The sequence below is a fragment of the Sarcophilus harrisii genome, chromosome 4 (genome assembly GCF_902635505.1).
Source record: "Sarcophilus harrisii chromosome 4, mSarHar1.11, whole genome shotgun sequence".
Taxonomy (NCBI): domain Eukaryota; kingdom Metazoa; phylum Chordata; class Mammalia; order Dasyuromorphia; family Dasyuridae; genus Sarcophilus; species Sarcophilus harrisii.
This window is the reverse complement of record NC_045429.1, coordinates 333,883,957-333,908,994: the sequence shown is the minus strand read 5'-3', so window position 1 is coordinate 333,908,994 and position 25,038 is coordinate 333,883,957. Positions and strand designations below refer to the sequence as shown.

The window sequence follows — 25,038 nt, the reverse complement described above, 5'->3', positions numbered from 1 at the left end:
CTTTCTGCCTCATTTTCCCCATATGTAAAGCAGAATGATAAATACCATCTACCCGTCAGGGATAGTGTAAAGATCAAATATGATAATATTTGTAAAATACCATGTAAACACTTTAAAAAAACTATGTAATTTATATATATATGTATATATGCATATATATGATCATATGTGTAGTCTACATAAATCTCACCAGAAGAATAGTGAGAATTTTATCTTTTATTGGGAATCTGTCTTTGACTTGGACTCTGTGCTGGTTATCATTACAATAATGGTAAACCTGTTTGATAGACATACATCTTCCTAATTTTATTTCTCACTTGATAGTAATGATTAGTCTCAATAAAATAACTTAAAAAAACTCATTTTAAAATTTTATTATCTATTATTATTTCATTTTTATCATCATAATTAGATAACTTTATTATTTTATTTTTATCATCATCATAATCATTAGGGAAAGAAAAAAAAGGACTCTGAAAGTTCTTCCTCTTTTCTCCCACATGCATTGGGAATCAGTGGGGGTACAGGTCCCTGGGCCTTCAGCCTCCCTCTAAGCAGCTGTTCCTTTCCTGTTAGTTCCTCTCTCCTCCCACCTCCAGCCCATATTTCCTCCATGGGGGGATGGCCCAGTCCCTGAAAGGCAGGTCAGCCCAGGACATGGACCACATGACCAAGCCTCCTGAGAGTTTCCGGGATGAGATCCGGGTTGTTCCCAGGCACAGGGAGGGAGGCCAGAGGTCAGGCTGAGCCAGATGATTCCGGTCCCCCCCAATCCCCCACCCCTCACCACCTGTCGTTGGCTCCCAATCTCCAGTACTCTGAAGGCTTCCAAAGCCTGGGTCAGGACCCTGTGAATATGCCATCACAACAACACACACACAGAACGCTTTCCTCAGGACATCCCATGAGGCAGCGAGTCCAAGGACTGCATCTCTGACTCAGCCTTACTAAATGTTTGCCCAAAGGGCCAGGAAACAAGGCCTTTGGAGTGTCCCTGGTCACCAGAACTCAGGCCTAACTCCGGACCCAGCCTCCCCTGTCTGTCTTTATTGAGAAGTCATTCTCAGTCATGTAAAAATGTCAATGCTCTGCTCGCATGGAGGGTACCAAGACCCTTCCCAGTGGACAGGGGAATCCCTCTAGCTTCTGGGGTAGGACTACAGGGCCAGGTCATGGGATCCTGGGACCAGCTTGAGAGTAAGAGGCAGGATGTCATGATGGAGCAGAGAGGAAGCCTCCAGAACCCAAAAAGCCCAAATGCAAGTCTTCCCTCCGACATCCGCTGTTTTTGCACTAAAGTTGGGGGGCTAAACCCCAGTAAGACCACAAGTCTGAGCTACAGGCTATTTGGGGCTCAGCAGAAGCTAACAAATGTTAGCTCCAGGAGTGTGGCCTGGCTGCAGAATATTTAAAGGGGAGGGGAAGGCTAAGGGAGGAAGAAGGGGGGAAGGACTGTGGGCTCTTGGGATGACAAGAGCAGCTAGAGATCAGACACTGCTTACAGCAAAGCTAACATGGCAGGGCTCTGCTGTGCTGCTACATCCAAAAGGTGACAGATTTAGGACAGGAAGGGACCTGAAAGCTCATTATCTCAGGCTGACCTCACTTTACAGAGTTAAAAATGGAGATCTAGAGACTCCAGTTGACTTGCCAAACCCTCAAAAAAGAGCCATCTCTCAAGTAGGGTGTCTCTTACTACCCTACATTCAAGTGAAGGCAGTATGAATGCCAACTTGAGTCAAAGACTCCAGGTTCAAAGCTCTGACTTTGAACATACTGCTTAATTTCCCTAGATCTGTTTCCTTATCTGTAAGAAAAAAAAAAGGGGGAGGGCGGAGGGGTAACTGAAGGTTACTGGCTTTTCAGGTCCTTTCTAGCTCTAGAGATCTGATGATTCCAGAAACTACTCAATCTCCCTCCAAGCAAAGCTTTGATTCCATTTCCCACCTACTCAAAAAACCTTCACCAGCTACCCATTAAGCAATGGGTAAAATGGAAACTCTGGGGATGGGCAATGTACTAAATATAGAGTCAAAGGGACTTGGGTAAAAATCCTTCTTACCCTTCACTTTCTCATCTTTTAAATAGGAAATATGGACAAGTCCCTTGCAGCTATGGAGATCTCCATGTGGCCCAAGGATACTTCTCTGGTCCCACAGTTTCTTTACCCATTGAATTAGGTGATCTCTGAAATCCTTTCTAACTCTCCATCTATGATCTTAGGATGACCATTCTTCATTCAAGTTATATATATATATATATATTGTTTGTTTGTTTGTTTTGTTTTGGAGCAATCAGGGTTAAGTGACTGCTAAATGTTTGAGGCTGTTTGTCCATCTCCTCATCGCTCTTAACATCTCCTACCAAGTCAGTTTGGTTAAGTTCTAACCTCTTTGGGGGCAGGATTGCTGCCCCAATTGACCTGGGGCTTAGGGACAACTCATTGATGGAACCTCATTCTTCTCCCAACTCTCACTCATCTGGGTTGAATCTTTCTGCCCTTATAAGGTTTGTGGCCCTTTATACAGGGTAATGTCCACTATGGTGACATCAGCTAATTCTTAGCCTTCCTCCCCACCCCTAATCCCAACACAGCTGTGCAAAGGGGTGATTCACTTTTATGCTTGGAACAGTAGGCCAGGGAGGGTCAGGAAAAGGGCAGAAAACAGGGCTCTAAGCAAAGCCATTGCAGACATTCTTCATCCCAGTACCTGGGAAGGGACAATCACTAAAAACCAACATTTAGATAAAAACTACATATGTTACCTCATGTGATCCTCACCAGCTTGTTAGACAGATGCTATTTTTATCCCTGTTTTAGAAATAAAGAAACCAATGAGCCTTAACCCAAGTGCATAGGTGACCTGAGTCACACGGCTAGTGCCTTTCTAAGTGCAGCTCTCTACTATACCACCCAGCTAAATAAAGCCTAAGTTTCCTCTGTCTACACCTTTGCAATGCTCTCAGACCTATCCATGGGTCTTAAGGTATCAGGCAGAGGTTCTCCTCCTCAAGGAAGAGAAAGACCACACCCACCTCAGACCTGTAATCTATACCCTCCCCCGCAGACCTGGTCTCCAAGAAGGAGGAAGTGGACATCTGAGTCCGCCACAAGGAGCTAGGGATTGGAGTATGGTTATTTGCCTGTCTAAAAAAGGAAAATTCTCACTCTTGACATCCTCTAACCTTTCCCTATTTCAGGATCTAAGAGCAAAATGGAAAGGGGTACAACACTGTAAAGCACAGTCAGGAAAATAATGAACACAATGAGTTCAAGATTAAAATGGAAAAGACCTACAAAACAACCAAAAATAAATGTTGTGAAATTATAAAGAACATGCATTCCAAGAAGAGAAAGGAAGAGATACCCTCACCCCATTCTTTTGCAAGGTTGGAGGAATGTGGATATGCAACATTATACATATTTAGGGTTGCTTCTTTTTAATGTAATGGTTAGTTTTGCTGATTTTTTTCTTTTAAAATATTTTTTGTTGGATGGTTCTCTGTGAGCAAGAGAAGGGATACTAGGAGATATCTGGATGGTACAAAAAGACAAAAGTCAAATTTTATTTAAAAAGGGAAGGAAGAGAGGGAAGGGGGCGGGAAGGAAGAAAGGAAGGAAGGGAGATTGAAATTTAATATATGTTCACTTTTTCTTCTAATTTTTTTTCTTTTGTGATTTTTAATTTTTGTTCTGATTTTTCTCTCCTGATTCATAAAGAAATATGTATTTAAAAAATTAATAGGGCCAGCTAAATGGTACAGTGGATAGAGCACCAACCCTGAAGTCAAAAGGACCTAAGTTCAAATCTGGACTCAGACACTTCACACTACCTGGCTGTATGACCCTGGACAAGTCACTTAATCCCAAAGGGAAGGCAGCAGGGGAAGGGGGGTAGAAAGGCAAAAAGTAAAGGAAAGGGGAAGGGGAAGGGGAAAGAGAAGGGGAAGGAGAAGGGAAAAAAGAAAGATAAAAAATGAGACGGGATTAAAAGAAAGGGAACTTAGATTCCATTCTTCAGTCCATCCATGCCTGGTCAGTGTAGGTGTGATTAATGAGAGGAGGAGGAAGAGTTACCCCTCCTTTGCCAAGGCTCAGGGTGGAGTCCCTAAAATGGTCATTTCTGGATGGACACCCAGGCAGAGGAGTAAGCCAACCCTGTGGTTGCCAGCCCCAGTGGGGGTAGCCCAAGGTGTCCCAGACACCAAAGGTACTACTTTGAGGGAACCAGTTTAGACACAGGAAAAACAAACCAACCAAAATAGATTGGTCGATTTCCAAAATAGAACAGGTTGGGTTTCCAAAGTGATGGAGACACAGAGTTGAGAAACAGACAGATCCAGAAAAAGGAAGCACTTGCCTGAACTGCTTCTTCCTCCTCTTAGCAGCAGAGGACATGATGGGAGAAGGCTGAGGACCTCTTTATTATGCTCTAGCCTTAGCAGCCCTGTCTCCAGTCCTCAGGCACCTCAGGAAGCACAGGCTAATGTAGTCTACCTCCCCAGCACCATCCTCCCCAGCCTGAGTCAGGCAGCCTGATCTGGGGACAGCCAGACCCATTTCTCTGTTTTTAACTGGTCACCAAATATAGTTGTTGCCAGAAAGATGTCCCAACTTAAGAACAGAAACTTGACAAAGAGCTTGAGAAACTAGCTTCCAGAATAAACCAACAGCAGAGTCAGAGAAGCTGGGTTCAAATGCTCCCTGTAATGTATGCCCATGAATTTATTTAACCTTCCTAGGGGAGGGGGGAGGAAAAGAAAGGATGTAGGAAAAAAGGAAGGGAAGGAGAGAAAGGGAAAAGGAAGGAAGGAAGAAAGATAAGGAGGGAGGGAGAAAAAAAGGGAAGGAAGGAAGAGACAGAGAGAAGAAAGGAAGGAGGGAGGAAGAAGAAAGAAAAAAAGGAAGGAAGGAAAGAAAGAAGAGAGGGAAGGAGGGAGGAAGGGAAGGAAGAAGGAAGGAAAGAGGGAAGGGAAGGAGAGAGAGAGGGAAAGAGACTAACATTCCATGACTATCAGACCACTTACCACACCTCTCAAGAAAAAATATGAAATTATCTAGTTTCTTTATAAGATCTGGTTTTATCCACAACCTTCACCAAGTGCACACACTCTCTAATTACTGGCTATCACCTATACCTGGTTCCCCAATGTCCAGTATGAATCTTTTCCCTCATCCCTAAACCATACACACTTTCCCTCTCTCACACTTTCTGTCTGTCTGTCTCTCTTTCTCTATCTGACCCTGTTTCTTTCTCAGGTATTTGATGCTGTGGGGAGAAAAGAGCTACAGCTGCCTCCTTTGTGACTCAGACAAAAGAAAGGGGAATTAAGATCTCTATCATGAGGAGGTCTAGAATTTCTCTCCCCTTGAAAGGGTGTGTATAAAAGTGTGTGTACCAAGTATGTATGTCTGCGTGTGTGTGTTCTGCTTTTCTGACTGGGTTTGTCTGGGAGGGTCTCGTTAGGATCTCAGTCTGGAGACCTTTCCCAGAGTGCCCACACACCCAGCCTAAAACCCTGACCCTGACAAGAGAATCTACAGTTATAAATCAGCTCCATAAAAGTTTCCTATTTGTCTCAAGGGTGAGAATGTTAGGAGCTGGAGGAGAAGGGGCACTTAAAGCTGGGACTTTGGCCAAAATTCACATATCCCTTCAGCTGTTTGGGGGATTTAGCTGAGGGGGCAGATGTTACAGGACAGCTCTGGGAAGACCCAGCGTCCCGCCTCTCCAAGCTGACATTTGGTGAAACCTTATCCCAGTCATTGAGGCCAGCTGGTCTCCAATTTTACCCCAAAATGGGGGGGTCTGGCAGGAATCCTTACCAAAGTGGGCACTGCTGGGCCCCCATCCCCACCCCAGGAAGCCTGCCAAAGACTCCTTGTTTGGCCTGAGCCTCCCTGCTGATATGCCCCCCAGCAGCAGCCTGGCGCCACCCCTCTTGTACCAACGTGCCTGGCAAGCTCACCCACTGCCGAATAATTGCAGCTTCTCCCCTACAGCAGAGGCGGGGGTCTCTGAAGAGACAGATGTGAACTGCGGCCATGTGTAAAAATGAACTTCCTTTCTTCCCTCCTCCAGAATTTAGAAATACACACAATGTTCTAATGTGGGAGACTAAGAAAGGGTCAATGCCAGGTACAAAAACAAACAAATTCTTCTATAGGGAACTTCTCACTTAGGAAAACTGAATCTCAAAGAAAGAAGCATTTTCTCTAAGGTCATGCTAAAGCAAAAAATTTGAACTCAGGTACCTTAAATTAGTAAAAAGGTTTTGATTTTTGGGGCTGTTTCCACATTGCTAGTGTCTAGCATGAAACAGATTACATTAATTAATTAATATTTACGAAATTTAATTAACTCCCAGCTTCTTAACAGCCCTGTCCTGCAGAAGTTTCTCATAGCCCAGCTCTTAAGGTGCTCCTCATGCTATATATGAGCTCTCTGCTTTACAGAGTATTTTGAAAACGACCATTACTCAAAATACCCAGGGGTTGCCTCTATAAAATAAAGGGGACTATGTCTTGTCTAAGGTCTCTCTAGCTCTGGAGCTATGATCCCCTTGCTTTCCTCACCTATGTGCTCAGCAAAAGTCTATTTGTTTTATTATCAGCCTGGGCCAAAGAGAATGAGGAAGGAAATTTTTCCGGGGGGGGGTTGGCGAACCCATATCATGCATTCCAAAGTCAGGTATATATATATATATATATTTTATTACTAATGTTTATTGTTGTGCATTTCTTTCACTCCAGTGAAAGTAGCCCAGTGCCAGTAGCCCAGAGGGAATTGGAGGTAGCCCAAGAGCAATCACAAATGATCAGTTAGTTATAAGTCTCCCTTCCTCTTCTTGGTCAAGTTCTCTGGATGAGGTAAGGGAATTTGGGAGCCACCTCAGAAAAAGGCTCCTTGGAGGAGGCAGCCCCTCAGGAAGTCCACCAGACTTCTCCCTGGCTAGGAACTAAGACTAGAAGTTATCTGTGGTACAGAAGAAGGAATAACAGAATTAGACCGGAAACTCCAGACCGAGCTGGAACTTGTTCACTAAGCTGACATGTGCCATAGGACAAATTACTGAGGCCTTTTCCCCAGGTCTCAGTTTCTCCCAATATAAAAAAGAAAAATAAGGGGGATGAACTAAAGTAAGGGAGGTCCTGTTCCAGCTCTGACATTCCATGACCACCGTCTGGTCATTTGCTACTCTCTGAAGAGAAAACATGAGTTATGTCTGGCTTTCTCCAATTTAGGCCTGGCTTTTTATCTCGCTGCCCTAAGTCTGTATAATGGATAGCTACCGACCACCACCTGGGCCAGTTTCTGGCAAATTTTTCCCCTATCCTGAACATAATACAGCCCCAATGTGAATGATTCAAGGAGAGAAGGCAGCTATGATGGGTAGTTGAGAATTCACTCTCAATAATAAAACTTCTGAAGGAAAGAGGGAAGGAAAGAAGGGAGAGGAAGAGAGGGTAAAAGGGAAGAAATGAGGAAGGGAGGGAAGAAGGGAGGGAGGAAGGGAGGGAGGGAGGGAGGGAGGAAGGGAGGGAGGGAAAGAAGGAAAGGAAGGAAAGAAGGAAAGGAGGGAGGGAGGGAGTGAAGGAAGGAAGGGAGGAAGGAGGGAAGGGAAGAAAGAAAGAAAGGGAGGGAGAAGAGTGAGAGAGGGAGGGAGGGGAGGGAAGAAAGGAAGGGAAGGAAGGGAAGGAGTAAGCATTTATTAAGTATCTACTAAAGGGCTAAACATGTGACAAATATCTCATTTGAGCCTCACAACAAAAGCTCCAATCTCCCTTACAACATACAAAGGCTAAATGCCTGGGGGTCACACAGCTAGTTAAGTGCCTGAATCTGCATTTGAACTCAGGTTTCTCAGACCCTAAACCTTTCTACCCAGAGCCACACAACCCAAGGGCCTCCTAAGGTCATTTGGCCAAGCGTGGGGGGTGCTGGTTTAAATTGAAGCCAGTCTCCTCACTTCACAGCCCTGTCTCTCGGGTCCTGCCTGAAGAACTCTCTCATGGTCAGACCACCGTTGGAGCCCGACTACTTCCTCCGCAAGCGCTGCACTTCCCCCCTACCCCCACCTCTCCAGCAACGGAAGAAGCAGAAGAGCCCAGGCTGCCAAAGCCCATAGCACCAGCCACAGATCAGACTTTTATTCAAGAAAATAGCCCGATGAACAAGATGTCACCGGTTCTGCTGTTCCCCTAGGGCCAAGGGGCCTTTCTGATTAACTTACAGCCAGTGCTCAGTGTCATGCTTAGTGCATAGCACCAAACTGAATTAAATGGTTTCCCCCCATTCATGCCTTCCTATAGTTATTATTCTATCAGCAACAAACTACATTTCTCTAGCTTTCCTGAAGCTCTTCCTGAAGATACCCCAAGTAGGGCTTGAGTTTTATTAAGCCATCTTACAGATAATGAAACTGAGGTTGAAAAAAGCAAAAAGACTTAGATACAATCATGTGGCCAGAGAGTATCAGAACTGAGATTTAAAACACAGACCTTCACATTGAGATAAAAGGCTCAAAGAAGATGAGGCAATGGATGGCAAACGCTACATAAATATTCACTTAAAGGCCAGGAACACACCTAATGGGGGCCTTAGACCAGACCCAGACCAGGTTCCTCCCAACTGAGCCCATGACCACTCCCAGGAAATACAAAGGAACCGTGTCAGGGGCTAGTGGGGGGAAGGAGAGAGAACCGGAGACACTTCAAATTTACTCGACTTCAGGCAAGTCACAACCTCCCTCAGCTCCAGCTTCCTCAAATAAAACACAAAGATGAAAATACAGTATGTGGGCAAATAACAGGGATGACAATTACTCTATGTGGGCAAATACTTTAACTGCTTAAAGCTTCGATTGCCTCGTCTGTAAAATGGGGACGCACACTTACCCAATCTCCCTTACAAGGTATTATGAGAAAAACGCTTGTGAATCTTTTTTAAGAGCCCCACAGAAACATGAGTCACTATCAGAGTTTCAAGAACATGGAGAGCTCTCAAAGGTCACCCCATCTCCTACTGCATGGTACGAGTTTGTGGATAGAAGGCAAGGGCGGGGGAGGGGTGGAGAAAAGGGGTAGCTGCCCCAAAGCCTGTTGTGTAACTGGAAGGGGAAGGAACCCTTGCCAAAGGCCAAGGTTACACCACCAAGCAGCACCCAGGTCCCAACCCCGGCTCTTCCTTACCTGGCTCTGGAGCTCACTCTGCTGCTTAAGACGCAGGTTCTCAGGGGTGTCAGCCACCATTGTGAACGACTGCTTGGGGTAGTGTCTGGAAAACAGAAGTGGGGGGAGGCGATCATCCTCAGAGGCAGAGGAAATGGGGGCTTCCTACCCCACCCCACCTCCATCGTATTCTCCCGGCATACTCTTCTGACACTGTCACCAGCCCGGTATAATCTCAATTTGTTATTGTTCAATCCTATAGACTCTCCATGACTCCATCTGGGGTTTTCTTGGCATAGAGTGGTTTGCCATTTTCTTCTCCAGCTCTTTTCTTAGACGAGGAAACTGAGGCAAACAGGGTTAAATGACTCGCTTAGAGACCCCCAGCTAGGTAGATGAGTCTTCCCAACTCCATCCACTAACTGCCCATCACCTGCATTATTGCAATAGTCTGGAGTCTCTCTGCCTCAAGCCCTTTCTCCATCCTACTCAGCTGTCTAATTCAGTGGTCCTCAAACTTTTGTTCTCACTATCTTTATCCTATTAAAAATGATTGAGGATCTGTCCAAAGAGTTTTTGTTTATGTGGTTTATAGTTATAGATATTGATCACATTAAAAATAAAAACTAATTATGAATTTGTAGACTCTCTGAAAGGATTTCAGAGATTCCTAGAATGCTCTGGACCAGACTTTGAGAACCACTGATCTAACTGATCTTCAGCACAGTCCCGGAGCATGAAACCCCACTATATTCAATCACCATAACCTGGCCCAGCCCCCTGCTAATTCCAGATTTCTTTCTTGTATGATACTTCTGTAAACACTCCTTTCACTGCCGATTCCTTTCCCAATTTCCCCTCCAATAGTAGAGTCTTTTCCCCTTTCAAAAAGCTCCTATTGGTCCTGTGTATACTTGTTTGTACCTGGTTGGTACTTACCAGTGCCTGGTACATAGAAAGTTTTAATAAATGTTTGGTCTTCATTCCCAAGATCAACCAAAAAGCATTATTAAACTAGAGGCAGCTAAATGTCATGGTGGGGAAAAAGCTGGGCTTAGATTCAGGAAGTTCAAATTCAAATTCAAATCTGGCCTCAGACACTGGGCAAGTTATTTAAGCTGTTTGCCTCAGTTGCCTCATCTGTAAAATGAAGTGCTATTTTTTAATAGCATCCACTTCCCAAAACTGTTGCAATGAGATAATGATGATAAAGCTCTTCACACAGTACCTGGCACAGAATAGGCCACATATAAATGTTAACGACATATTGGAGGGAAGGGAGAATGGTTTCCTTCTCTCTTTATTTTTAAAACTAAATGCCAGGTACCATGATTGCTGATGGGGATGAAAAGGAAACTGTGCATGTTTATACTCTATAAAGCAGGAGCTCTGAACTTTTGTGTTGTGAACAACTTTGATAAAGTTGTCTTTTCTGAGAATTATAGTTTTCTAAATTCATAATTGAAGGAAATACTAAATTTCAATTGCATATTAGTGGAAAAAAGATATTTTCCCCATCTAAGTTTACACATACTCCTGAAATTTACTCACATAAGACCTCATTGATCCCATGTTAAATACCCCAGCAACAGGAAACTATATAGCATGCACTTATCTAAGCAAAGAATAAACACACAAAAAAAATACAAGGTAGTCTGGGGGAGAAAAGAAGGAGATCAGAAGAGGCTTCTGCAAGAGATTGTAGGTTGGAGGTCAGTCAGGAAAGAAGTAAATGATTCTCAGAGATGGTGATGAGAAAGCACATTATGTAACAACAATAAACACTAGATAGATAGCACTTTAAGGTTCACAAAGAGCTGAAACTCATTTGCTTCCAGGCACAGGATGGCCTGTGCTGAGGCACAGGGAGGAAAGATGAAAATAATATGTTCAGAGAGTAACAACGTCAGTGGGACTGGACCACAGAACTTAGAAAGAGTTGTATACAACAAAGCTGATAAAGTAGGGGGGAGAGTGATCTGGGCTTTAAAGCCAAACAGAGGCGTTTATAGAGGAGAGAATTTACTGAGGGGGAAGGGATGAACTGTAGTTAAGCAAAATCATTTCGATTAAATGTAATTAGGTGGCCATTGTAATAGTCTAGGCGAGAGGAGCTGAATGCTGGATGTGTGGCTACATAAATAGTGGGAAGGATTCAGGTGAGGGAGGTGTTATACAGCTAGAAATTCAGCAAATGCTTAGAGATTCAGGGTGGGAAAAGAGGGAGGCACCAAGAATATCTATGTATGGGGTCACAAAGAGCAGGACTCAACTGAAAATCGACTGAACCACAACTAATATTCCAGCCAGCCCTTATTCACCAAGGCCTCCGTCATGCTCACTTGTTGATCCATCAGAAAAGCTGGCCTTCCCTCATTCCTGAATCTCCTGAGGATCACCTCAATGCCCACTATGTCCCCCAAATGGGACTGGAAAAATCTAACTACCTTCACAACTAAGTCAACAATGTGTTCCTGAGCCAGAGTTTCTTTGGGGTTATGGAGAAAGGGAGACACAGAGACAAATATATGTGTATACATGAATATATGTATGTGGGTGTATATGTGTGTGTGTAGGTACACGTATTATATATCTGTATAAGAAGAATTGTGGGAGGACTGATGTTGATGCTTCCTAGGCAAACTTGGCCCCCAAACCTCTCCAAATCTGATTTTTTTATCTGTTAAATATGAATGATAAAACTGGTATCACTGACCTCACAGACAACTGTGAGGAAAGTAACAGGTAAACCCAATGTGATCCACGTAAATGTGATCTGTCACCAACATCATTCCCCAAACAGGAATTCCCCAAAGACAGTCTGACTCTCCATGCTGACCCCAGATGAAGTAGTCCTCTATTGCTGAAACCAGTGAATGACCAAACCCACCATTCTCCAGTTATTCCCATGTCACCCCATGCACACACACCTAGGACAGCCAGTTCCTAAAGCGGAGTGAGAAAAGGACAAGCAGAGAGTGCATGTAGAGGAGGCTGGCAAGAAAGTCTTAAGAGAGTTGGTAAGTTAACATGAGAGTCATTCTCTTTGCACCAGACAGCATGGTCCCTGACAACATAGTAGCTTTCTTCGATGCATTCCCTCTTTGCATCCACTGGACCACGAAAGGCAAACAAGACTATTTGAGGGGGAACTCTTAGGAAGAATTTCCTTGCATTGAGAGCCTGGAACATGATAAACTGCAATGTCTTTCTTTTCTTGGGATGGGATTATGATGGGGTCAAAATGGGGCATACTTAAATATAAAAGAGCCTCATTTGGCTGGATAGGGTCAGATTGAGAAGCAGAAGCGACCTCTTGATGACTGATTCATCTCACCTTGAAGCCTTTGTGTCCAAGACATCTGTGTATATTCAGAGAGAGAGAAGGGGGATTGGTAGCTATGGAGAGAAAACCTGTACTGCGTGTTAAATGGTGGGGGTAGTAGTGTATGTGCATGTTTGTTTGTGTGTGTAAGTATGTGTTTAAGGTTGCTAGGCTGAAAGTAGGATGGGGGGGGAAAGGGGTTAAGCAATGTTCAGTGCAGCTGACACCCATAGCTGAGAGAAGAACGAGGAGCTTTAAGCATTTCCTGTGATCCTGCCTATACATGGTTAAAACTGAGTAGCGGCTTTTTATAAGGAGAAAAATATATATTCACATACATGTAGTACACATTCATACACCTCTCCTACACCAACACACACACCCCATTCTCTTTCCATTAGCATTCTGTTCTTTCTCACTGGGGTTCTGGGGGGACCCTAGCTCCCCCGCTTGACTCACTACCATCACCCCAAAAGATTCCCAGTGAGCTATTCTCCTAGAACAACCTCTCCCTGATAGACTCTAGCTTTAGTGACAGCTGGAAAACCCAACCCACCCTGACAACTGGAGGAAGTGGGGAGTAGAGAAGGGGAGAACCAGCTTGGATTCCAACAGAGGTTAATCTAGGAGTAGGAATTTTAATCCCACATCAGATTAACTTGGTTCAACAGGAGAGAAAGCCAGAGATACCAGTCTAGCTCACTCACCATCAACACTGCTGTCTTTATCCTGCACCCCACCCTTTTAAGGGATCAGGGACAGGAAGGTGGAAGGTGGAAGAAAAGACACTCAGGACTGTTTCGAGGCAACCTGCTTTCCTCCAACACCACCAGAACCACCACTGGCGAGACATAGAGGGCTTTCCCATCTTTTCCCCTCCCCCCTCCCAGTTCTCTGCTCCTTAGGTTCCCATGGCAACCTCATCCCCAGCTCCAGGCAGAATTGAGCACCAGCAAGCATGCACAGGCAGCAAAGGAGAGTTTTCGGGTGGGGGAGGCCATTCAGGAGACAACAGAAGGGAAAAGGAAAACAGGCAGAGACAGGAAAGACATGAAGCTACAAAGCTGGAGTTCAGGGAGAGGGAGAACCCTAGAATGGAAGATGAGACAACCTAGTTCCATGTCAGCATCTGGCCCGGGCTCATATGTGTCTCTTCTGATTCCTTGCAGATACCTATTGCCTTGGTGTTAAAGCTCATACTACCTTGGGATAGAAAGCATGGGTTAGCTAAGGGAATATGTCATGGGGCAAGGAAGGAGTAGGGTTACAATTAGGGTCATGGATCCTTTTAGGAGGTGAAAGGTGAGGAGTAATGAACCTTAAGACTTTCCAGTTCCCACCCTCATTTTGCTTCTATTCAGAAGTAGGAGCTAGGAAATCCTTAGTTTCCTCCTCCCTCCTAAAGCTGCCCTTTCTCCCATATCCATCTTCTTGTGTCCTTCAGTTCTTCAGGAGACGCTTTCCTTCTGGTCACCAAACAAAAGCACCCAGATCTCCTAACTTTCAGTTTTAGGCTTGCTTGGGTGATAAGTAGGGGCAGAAATACCAGAAAAGATACTCAGAAATAGAAGCCCTAAGTAGAGTATGAGGGACCTTCTCTCTGGATTTTAGTTTTCTCATCTACAAAGACTGGGATGGATAGTTTCCAAAGTCCCTTCTAGTTCCTATAAACTTTTTCTGTTCTTATCTAAAAACCCCTGTAGAGGGGAGTTTTGACTCTCTTCTCCTAAATCTAAATCAGTTTCCAAGTATTCAGCACTTCATCATGAACTATCTCTCCAATCATACAATCATCATCAACCTCTGGTTATCCCTGGGGAAGAAGACAGACCCAGGAGGAGAGGAAAAAGCTGAGATCTTAAGGAGAGGAAAACTGGCTGAAGCTCCAATGGGAGGAAAAATCCAGCATTTATAAGGCTAAGACCAAGACAAAGTTATTCCCTGCCTGTCTGGATGAGACGAAGACACAGACAGGCAACTGGGGCCCTGTGGTGTGACAGCTGTTGCTATTAGCAACGCTAACATCCCAGGCATGGATTAAGGTGACAGAGGCAAGGACAACATTGGCATGCCAGCATTCATCAAGTGTCCCCACTTCCTACTCCTACAATTTTGTCTTACCACCATCTACCATCTTTGCCATCTAGGTCAGGATAAGGGGAAGAGGGGGTAGGGGGGGACATCCAAGGGTACTGGCCTCTGCAACCATCTCCCAGAAATGGGGGAAGGATCAATAGCACAGGCTTCCCCTAACCCAATCCACTGTCACCCGTGGCACAGCTCCAACTGCCTTGTAAAGAGGGAATAGTGCCAGCCAATCAGTCTGGAGGAAGACCTCCTTTCTCATTTTATAATCTGCCTATAGTAACAAAGGTGCTAACCTGGAAAGCTCTACTGAAAGGACTCAGAAGGACAAAAACCAGTCCACTCTCTCACCCACAGATGGGAGATGGTACAGGGAAGAGTGGATGGGAAAATTATTCTCTCTCCATTGGAGCCTGGAGCTCTCAAGGTCGTGGACTATGGGAACAACCTCCTAAAGAGTATAGCAGTTTCATTTTTCTTGCTTTCCAAAACCTAGCTTCTAAGATGGGAAAAGCAACAAGGCCAAGGGAAATTAGTGGGGATATAAGTGTAGCTCTCTCTTCCCCAATCTGCCACCCATTGTGAACTTCCCACTAAGTCTACCCCCTTCAAAAACTATAAGCTTGTTTATTTAGACCCCCCAAAAGTGGTACTGGTAACCACTTAGAATAAACAAAGGAAATAATCTGGATCTCTCAAATAATCCAAAGCCTCAACATCCTGACTCCAGAAGAAGTTGCTCATTCCTAGAAACACTCCCTGAGAAAACAGGAACTCTATTCCTGGAAGCAGTTCCTCACTTTCTGCCCCACTGGGGTAGGAGGTAGAAGAAGCGTAATGAAGCAGCAGCATGGATAATGGAGTAATGGCAAGTCCTTCCCAGACCTCAACAATGAGAAGACATAAGAAAGTGAATCAGCTATGGCAATGAAGGCAAAAAGAAGTCTAGTTAGACCTTCAGTTGGCTGGAAGAAAAATGGTTCTGATACACTTGGTTTCAATCATTTCTGTGTCACAAATTCTAGGTTTGGTAGTCTGGTGAAACCTATGAACTTCCTTTTCAGAATGTTTTTAAATACATAAAATAACATGAGAAACATAGAATTACAAAAGAAAACAATTATCATAATATTAAAAAAAAATTCACAGATGCCAGGTGAGGAACTAGTCTTCCACATCAAGACTTTCACCATTACAGTTTTGATATACATATATATATATATATATACATATACATATATATTTGCTATACATCATGGGTAATAAGAAATTAAATAGAAATTTGGGCGGAATTTTGAAGAAGCCACAGATAACATATGCAAAGGCCAGCAGATGACACAGAAGGTTTAGAAATTCAGAAATGTATACAATATGTATAGTAATATATAATATAAACAATGTCTTCTTCTCTGGGGCAAACCAAGGGTCAAAAAACCATGCATAGATTTTCCATGTCTTGGGAGTGCTAAATCCCAAACCGCCATGATGTTTAAAGGATGACTATAAGAATTGGCTGAACAAACTCTCAAAATCACTTCTAATTGGAAAAACCTGATTCTTTGGATGTGAGAAGGGGCATTTCATAAGCTATTCTACTTATTTGGGAAGTTATGCTGGTTTTTATGAGCTTGCTATCCCATGACATAAATCTCTCACTAACGCCCTCAGCTCCAAAAAGGTTAGCAGCCGAGTTATAGCTTCCATTCAAGGTCAGACAATTTCCCAGTCAAAGCTTCACCTTCTTGAACTTCCTCAGTTATATTCCCTAAAAACAGAGAAGTTTGAGGAGGGGAGAGGGAAGAACTAAGCCAAGATTTCCCACCCAAAGCCCCCAGGGAAAATATCTGAGTAAAGGGGAAGAGAGTGTCAAAGAGGGAAGGGCAAATCAGGAAGCAGCATGGGACTGCTTGTTAACTTCCAAAATCAAAGGACACAAACATGATTCTGATGCTTTCTACCTCTGTGACTTCAGACAGGTGATGACTTCCCCAGAGAGCCTCTAACTTTCATCTCTCAGTCTACATTCAGTGAGTTTCTCCCCCCCTTTCACTAATACCTTGCTCCTCTCTTCCTGGCCCCATAACAGATTCTCCCAGAACACACCATGAATTTCTTAGAAATCAGAACAAGGTGACAAAGGGGCAGGCAAGCCAGAGGATGCTCCTCCAACAGACTGGCTGCTCCAGCTAATCCTAAATGGAGCTTATCCCCCTGAACTAACATCTCTTTTCTCCCTCAGCTCTCCCTTTGGTCTGCCTTTCTCTCATGTGGGTTTCTTGGGGCCATTAAGCATCAGGTCTGGCTGGGTTGGGTTCAGGTCATTTTATAAGTGAGAAAACTGGGGTCACAGGACTAGTCAGTGGCTATGTCACAACTAGAATTAAGGCTCCTTCCTCCAATTCTCTCCCCCTGCATCTGTCCCTAGAGTTGCTTCCCCTTTTCCTAATAACATTATCAACAATTTAAAACTCAGGAGTCATAGAATCCAACCCTCCCCTCTCATTTTAGATGACAAAAATGATATGACTTGCCCAAGATGATAGAACTATTATTAGTAGCAGAATCAGAACTAATAAAAATAATGAATAGCTCACATTTATATAGTCTTAAAATGTCTGCAAAGCACTTCCCCTCATGGTCTCATTTGAGCTTCCCAACAACCTGGCAGGTGGATATTATTATTCCCATTTTACAGAGGAAGAAGCTGAAGGCCATGTGACTCTTAATCTAGCCCCTCTTCTTCTGTTCCACATTCTCCAAGTTCCTCTTGTCCCACCCACCAAGTTTTCTTGACTGAGCTATGTCCTCCAACGCAGCAAACCATCTCCTTTCCCAATTATTTATGGATCAAACAGGGGAGGGAAGCACAAGCTCATTCTATGGCTTCCCCACCCCACCATGACAGCTTGTTTCTGGGCTTGTGGCAAAGAAGAGTAAACTGATACACCATTTGCAAAGAGACTCAGAGAGGGCCTGTGTGTGTGCCTCCCTTTAAGAAAACTCAGTACACAGAATTCCTGCCAGATGAATGACTTGAGAAAAGGGAGGATTATAAAAGAGTCTCTGCTCTAGACCCATCTTCCCCCACCCTGACACCTTTAAAATACAAGCCTTCTTACCAACAATTTACATTCACACAAACTTTTCAGGGCCCTCTCTCTATAAACCTATGTATAGCCAGCCAGCTCCCTCCCCGTGTGTACAAGGATGTGTGTCTTACACCTCTGGAAGTGATAAAATCCGATGTGAGAACAAGCAGGAGGCTTCTCTTCCAATATATATACATATAGGTACGTACGGGGAAAACTTGGCGTAGGCCACACACACACACACACACACACACACACACGTATATATGTATGTAAATATACATATGGAGGAAAACTTGACATAGGCCATATTGGAATACATATATGTGTGTGTGACTGTATAATATGACCCTCATATGTATATATATGAGGGAAAACTTGGCGTAGATTATATTGGACTACATATATAAATATATATATATATATATATATACACATACATACACACACTATATATACACACACACATCTGTGTATATGTGTGTGTGCATATATATATATATATTTATTCATATTCCAACAGAGCCTCCGTCAAGTTTCCCCATACACCTCCCATCCCCCAGCTTCTCTGGGAACACACTGGGATGTGCCATCACAGACGGGAAGTCTCAGGACCCAGGGACGCTTGCTGTTGGCAGGGAGCCAATGCCGCCAGTTTGGTTTCTTCCCCCCACCCCCCAAATTTGAAGAAACTGAAGAGGCCTTTTTGTCGATTGAGACATTTTCCAGAAGCCACATCCCAAGCCTGTGAAGTCAACAGGAGGAGGAAGAAAAAGCGCCTCTCTTGCAGCTCCTTCCCACCAACCCCCACCTCCAAGGCTCCCCTCAAAGATTTGGGCTCCTCTGGGGCCTGGGAGTCTGGCCAGGGAATCCTTCTATCCATTCATCTCTCCTCCCAACACAGGAGGGTGGGACACATCCCACTCCTACCGACGGGCTGCACTAAGGAACTATGTCTGCTTGCCCTTGCTCTGGCGTAAGGCTGATTGGACGTAAGCTGTCAAGCTCGGCCCAGAATGGGAAAATCGGGTCATGGGGCTGGACCCAAAGCCTCCCAAGATGCTGAAGGTCTATGGGCTGAGCAAAGGGAAACAAAGAAGTCACTGCTATTTCTTCCCCCCAGGGAGAGGGGGTAGTAGGAAAGCAGGGGGAGAGATGACAGCCTGTACTTAGACCAAATGAACCAAAGACAGAGGCTTTCTGGAGTTAGCATCCTGGCAATTGGGCAACAGAACCCACAGGCTTCCTCCCAAAGCAGTGGCTCTGAAGCTGGAAGATCTGCCAAGGAATCCATACTCCATGTGCTACCTGTGTGACTTTAAGCAAGTAATTCACCCTATCTGCTCTCATTGCCTACTCTGTAAATGAAGGGATTGGACTCAGTCGTCCTGAAGTTCTTTCCCAGCTTTTAAATTCACAATCCCATGAAAGTGTGCAGCTCCAATTCTTGGGGAGCTCCTCCCCAAGGGCAGAAGCAAGGACAGTAGAAAAATACTCTAACAGACAACAGAGCCCAGTGAAGAACATTTCCCTGTTTGAACTTTCCTGGAAACGAGGGAACAGCATCTGGGAGACCAGCTTAGAGTTGAGGAGCCTCAGAATTAGCTAGTACTCCAACCCTATCAGAAAACAAAGCTAGATGCTAGAATCCTCTGCATCCTGGGAGAAGGGCTGATGGGGCAGGGAAAGATGGTTCATATATATATATCTCCAACCCTTGAAGAAAAAGAGTGGAGGTAAAGTATGGAAATTTTACTTTTGCCTAAAACTTACACAATGCCTCAGACATTCTGAATAAACCTAAGTCCAGAGGCTCCTGAAACAGTCAAAGAGGAGTAGTTCTTCTACTCTATTAAGTTCTGGGGAAGGTTTTTGAGGGGAATGATGGTTGAAACTCCTGGAGATATGTAGAATCAGAACTAAGAATTAGGATAATAGGACCTCCTTTCTGTGAGGGGCAGAATCAGCTGATAGGATTAAGGCTGGCAAGGTGGTTCCCTTCCTCCAGCTCAGGGCCTGGGCAAAAGGAAGAAGAAAAGAGGGAAAAAAGCTTGCTGTCTGGCCCGGAGCCAGGGGTGAGACAAGAGACCTCTGTGCTCTGTCGGGTTATAGGATTCAGCTAAGGAAATGGAATAGCTTCTTGTCCTCCTCCTCCTCCCCCTAACCAGCCAGTTGGGCCCCCATTAACATTTCAGCATCCTTCAGGTCCTGATGCTACTGTCCTAGCCCAGGGAGGAGAACGAACCACAGTATCCGCTGAGAATGAGAAATGAACAAAGCCTAAGTCACCCACCATCAATACTCATGGAGTTCTTAACTAGGGGACACTTCTCAGAAGACTGCATCAGTACAAAATAAGACATTGTCTTAGGAGAGGAGCTCAGAGGCTGTTTCAGCCAGGACCTCCATCAGACAAAAACACCCAGTCACCGAGGAGTTAACTGCTCTTTCTCCCCCCACTCCCCCACCCCCCATGCTGGGAGGAAGCTGCTGAAAACCAGAGCCTCTACTAGACTTGTGTGAGCCCTGAAGAATGTGAAGAATGTCCCATTTCCCTTTTGGGGGGTGGGGGGGTGTTGAAGAGGAGAGGCTTATTAGGAAAGAAGAGGAAGCTGGAGGGGGGAGAATAAAGGCAGTTGAGAGGGGGTGGGGGGAGACCACCCCTCTCCCTTCTAGCCTCCAATCATCAGAAAAGAATTTTTATCCCCAAAAATTAAATGGGGAAACAACTTAGAACTATGGACTTCTTATAATGCAGAAAGGGGTGCTCTCCACCCAAACAAATTTCCCAAGTCCCCACCACTTCTCCCAAGCACATTTTACCTACAATAAGCCTCTCTATTTACATCCTGTGATAGGAAAAGGTGCCCAACCCAAGCCAAGAATTAAGACTGAATGACTGGTCCTCTGCCTCAAATAACCCCATCCCCACCCCATTTCACCTCATCCCAAGAAGGGTACCATCCAAGAGAAGTAAACACCCTAGCCTAATGCCAGAGGGATCACAGCAGTTTGCTTTTAATCAGGAAAACCTAGGTATGGGTCATATCTACTATATACTAGTTATGTGACCACAGGTAAGTCAGTTAACTCTAATATAGCAATACTGGGAGGAAAAAGACGCTATTTCTTCTCCCTCCCCCCCAAATCCTAGGTAAACACAATCTCCAGACTTTAAGTGATGCTGAAAGAATATATTATACAAGAGTTAACAACCTATACTGATTGTAAAGACTTTCTCCACATCCATGAAAATACAAATCTGGTCTTCCTTCCCACCCATTATAGTGCCTTGCTGGATAAGTTCATTAAGCTGAACTGAAACTGGACTTCCTTCCCCCAAATTGGGGTGGGACAATTTCAAGTCAAGAAAAAAGGGCCAACTGTATAGCTCTCTCCTGGTGTTAATTATCCTAGGAGACCCTGAACCTCCCCTCTTTCCCCAAGCCTCTTTCTTTCTTTTTAGGGCTCTCAGCAAAGGGGAACCCTAGAATCCTAAACTACCCACTACAGAACTGGGAGTAACAGAGCTGTGGAGGGTTTTCTTAAGAATTAACTATTGATGCTCGCCATCTAGGAGAGAGGTAGGGGGAAAGAGGGAAAATCTAAAACACAAGGCTATGAAAGGGTCAATGTTGAAAAATCATCCACGCATACGTTTTAAAAATAAATTTTAAAAAATTTAAAAAGAGTTAACTATTAAGAGGCAAGCTCTACCCAACCCACTGGCCCATTAAAAAAAAGATCCACAGGCCTCTAGAGAGAAGGCTGCTAGTGCTAGCTGTGGAAATGAGAAAAAAAAAAATCTAATAGATAATAACAATTCAGATTCTATAACATGCCCCTCACCCTAGATTTACAAAGTACTTCTCTCACATTAAGTTTTTCATTATAGTGAAAAAAAATTTCACTATAATGTCCCCATTTTACAGATGAAGAAAGAGCATGAAATATGATTTGTCCAGATCACAGGGCTGGTAAATAGTGGAGCAACCATTTAAATCCAGTACCATATTTTCTCCTAAGTCATGCCCTAGATCAGTGGTGTCAAACAGAAATGAGGGCCACCAACTTGCAGGATCTCAGCAGGGCACATATTGACTGAGAAAACCACCTATTAATATTATCTATGTTTTATTGTATCTTCATTGATTTTTGCAACATATTTCCCAATTACATTTTAATCTAGTTTCTGTGGCACAGGAATGTTGCAGACTACATGCAGCTGGTACATTTGATACCTCTGCCCTAGATAACTGCTTTGTTAATAATGGGGATGGTGTGCACAGGCAGAGCAGGGCACCCCTTCATCCCCAACTAAGGGGAAAAAAGCCCAACTTTTTTTTTTTTATTCCATATTTATGTTGAGCCTGTTTTCTTCAATCTCCTCTAGGCAAGAAATACATCTGGCTACTAAGATTTAGGAAGATGGAAGCTTTAACTTGCTCCATTTTTCTGAGCTGGGCTAGTTCTCCCTCCAAAGTCTAGTGGCCTTCCATCCCTTGGGACTCACCTTACAGGTGCTGAACTTAGTGAGGACATGGAACTGGCTTTCTCCCAACTGAATTCAAAAGATCCAGTAGCCTCCGCCTCCCCAGCCGCAAAGATCATAGGGATTTACCTCCATATCTAGTTACTGTGTGTGCATATGCATGTTTGTGTACACACACCCACACACCTGTCTCTACCCATGTGTACAAATACATGCGTGTATATGTGTATAAATGCATGTGTGTATTGGGGTTTGCTGAATGAGCAGCCCTCGTCATGGAAGGAAGAATGATCACATCAGAAAGTCTGAGCTGGAAATACACTTGGAGATCATCTCCTCCTAAATCCCTGTTTTTCCAAAAAGCTGGTAAATGGGAAGTGACATGATGGAGAGGCAGATTCAGAGATGACAGACACTTCTGGTCCTCAGCCTCCAAACCCAAGCTTCTCTCTACTGCACTGCAATGATAACAGGTCAGCTAAAAGCGAAGGAAGAAGGGAGAGGATAGAAAAGGGCTCTTCCTCCACACAAGACTTGAATAGCAACAGCCAAGGAAAAACACCCACAGGAAAAACATTCTCTGTCTCTATCTCTCTCTGTCTGTCTGTCTTGTCAGCCCTCCCCAAACACAGACTTCTCTCCTGAGACATAATAGTCACTGGTTCCAGGGAGAGGGAGGGGGTCCAGTTCACCAGCACCCCACTGAAATGAGGGGCTAAGTGGGAGAAATGGTGATGGGCAGAAACACAGACTACCAGGAAGACAGGAGATTGGGGATAAGGGGTTGTTGTTAATATGGAGGATAAAGGGGCAGCAATAGAGAAGGGAGTTTTCTGAAATAGAGGAGGTTTGCATATGATGTTCCAGGCCACAGGGAATCTGTGTATCAGAGGGAAGAAAGGGGAGATAAGAAGAAACTAAGGAACAAGCCAAAGGGAAAGGGTAAATGTCCCTTGCAAACACTCAACCTGACTGCACTCAAACACATATTCCAATAAAATAGCCCAAATGTCATTTCTGTCTCTCTCATTCTTCCCTCCCTCTTTCACTTATTTTCTTCTCTCCCCTCTTCTTTTCCTTCCTCCCTCTTTCCTTTTCCTGTTTTTTCTTTCTTTTCTTTCCCCTTTTCCCCCTCCCTCTTTTCCTCCTTTTCTTCCTTCTTGTCTCTCCCCCTCTTTTCTTTCTCTCCTTTCCTTCTCCTTTTCTCTCCCTCTCCCCTCTTTTCTGCCCTTTTCCTTCCCTCTCCCTCCCCACTTCCTGGAGCCCTGTACTCACGCATTGCAATAGGGTTTCTTCTCATAGCCCTTGTAGTTCTTCATATTCAGTGTCATCTTGCAGGTCTCACAGTGGAAGCATGCTTTGTGCCAGTACTGTGGGCAAGGAGAAAGAAGACGGGCTGAAACAAAGTTCAGAATATCTCCCTAGGAGAAGGTACTCTTCTCCCTTCTCCAAAAATTACAACTAATGTCAGGGGCACAAAGACCTTGCTTCTCATTCACTGGGTGGGAACAAGTACAATGAACAGATGAGCCACTGGCATAGGTTTTTGTTGCTTTCTGGGGAAAAGAGTAACAGGTAAAAGCCTGAGGATATTTCATTTCACAGGGTCTCCTCTCAGCAGAGTAGCATACAGCATTGGGTTTATAGCCAGAGGGACCTGGGTTCAAGTTCAGTCTCTGCTGTGAAACCACAGGCAAGCTGCTTCATTTCCTCCTCTGCCAACATGAAAAGCAATGAATTAAATCTAAGAGAACTTAAGGTTTTTTTGTGCCATGGGACTTTTGGCAATCTGGTGAAGCCTTAGAGAATAACTTTCAGAATAAATTTTTGAAGTGCATAAAATAAAACATATAGGACTACAAAGAAATTATATTGCAACACAAACATCACGGTATTTAAAAAAACACGTTCCCAGACCACTGGACTAGATGGCTTTTCAATGGTTTCTCCCGGTCCTAAATCAGTCCTTCAGACAGGAAACAAGCAGCTGGCAGTAGTGATCTTCCCAGTCTCCCACACCTGAGCAGGCGGGGAGGCACAGCAGGGAATTCTACATTAGGGAGAAGATCACTGCCAAGTACATTCACACTCCCATTTATATAGCCAAAGCAATTTATACATTTACCAGTAAGAGCCAAAACGCCTTCACAAAAACTGACCCAGTGGAGCTAACAGGAGGCAGAAGAAGGGTAAAACAGACTTAGGTGATCAGCCCCCAAGGAAAGGGGAAGCTCTCTAAGAGGGTCTCAAGTACCCTTCTACTCAGAATCTTTAAGGAAAGTTGGAGCTGGAAGGGACCTACTGGTCTAATGTTTCAGAGAAGGAAGTCTAGAGTGCAAATTCAGCCTTGGATACTTATTAGCAGTGTGACAAGTCGCTTAACCCTGCCTGCCTCAGTTTCTTCATTTCTAAAATGACCTGGAGAAGGAAATGGCAAATCTCTGGAGTATCTTTGCCAAGAAAACCCCAAACGGGATCACAGAATCAGCCATGACAGAAATGACTGAACAACAACCTTGAAGAGGTTCAGTGAGATCTAACAGCAGGACCAAGGCTCACTTAATTAGGGAATGGCACTGCTTGGTCTCCTGCCTCCTACAAGTCAGAGCACAAAATAAGTGCCTGAGTATCAAGGGGACAGTGTGGGGAGAAGGGAGGACAAAGTACCATTTTCAAATGGTTGTCTAAGGCTAGATACTTCCCAGCAAGACTGGCCCCCTGTAGGAGAGAGCAATGCCCCATCAGTAGCTCCCCACCCCCAGCCTGTCCAAGTGCCACCAGCCCTTCCAGTACTAATTGTTTATGCAAAGCTAAAGGCTCAGTTGCTAAGAAGCAACTGCTAGGGAGGAAGGGGCAGCTTCTTTCTCTTGGATCA

General features: G+C 44.4%; 1 protein-coding gene across 1 annotated transcript in view; it reads right to left on the bottom strand.

Annotated features, from left to right (window-relative positions):
- LASP1 (LIM and SH3 protein 1) overlaps positions 1-25,038 on the bottom strand; it is a 59,524-nt gene that overhangs the window by 25,826 nt on the left and 8,660 nt on the right. Inside the window, exons 2-3 of the mRNA XM_031966167.1 lie at positions 23,439-23,533; positions 9,194-9,278 (exon numbers count right to left, since the gene is read on the bottom strand). Of these exons, the coding sequence (XP_031822027.1) occupies positions 9,194-9,278; positions 23,439-23,533 (180 nt within the window). The remainder of the gene's footprint in view (positions 1-9,193; positions 9,279-23,438; positions 23,534-25,038) is intronic.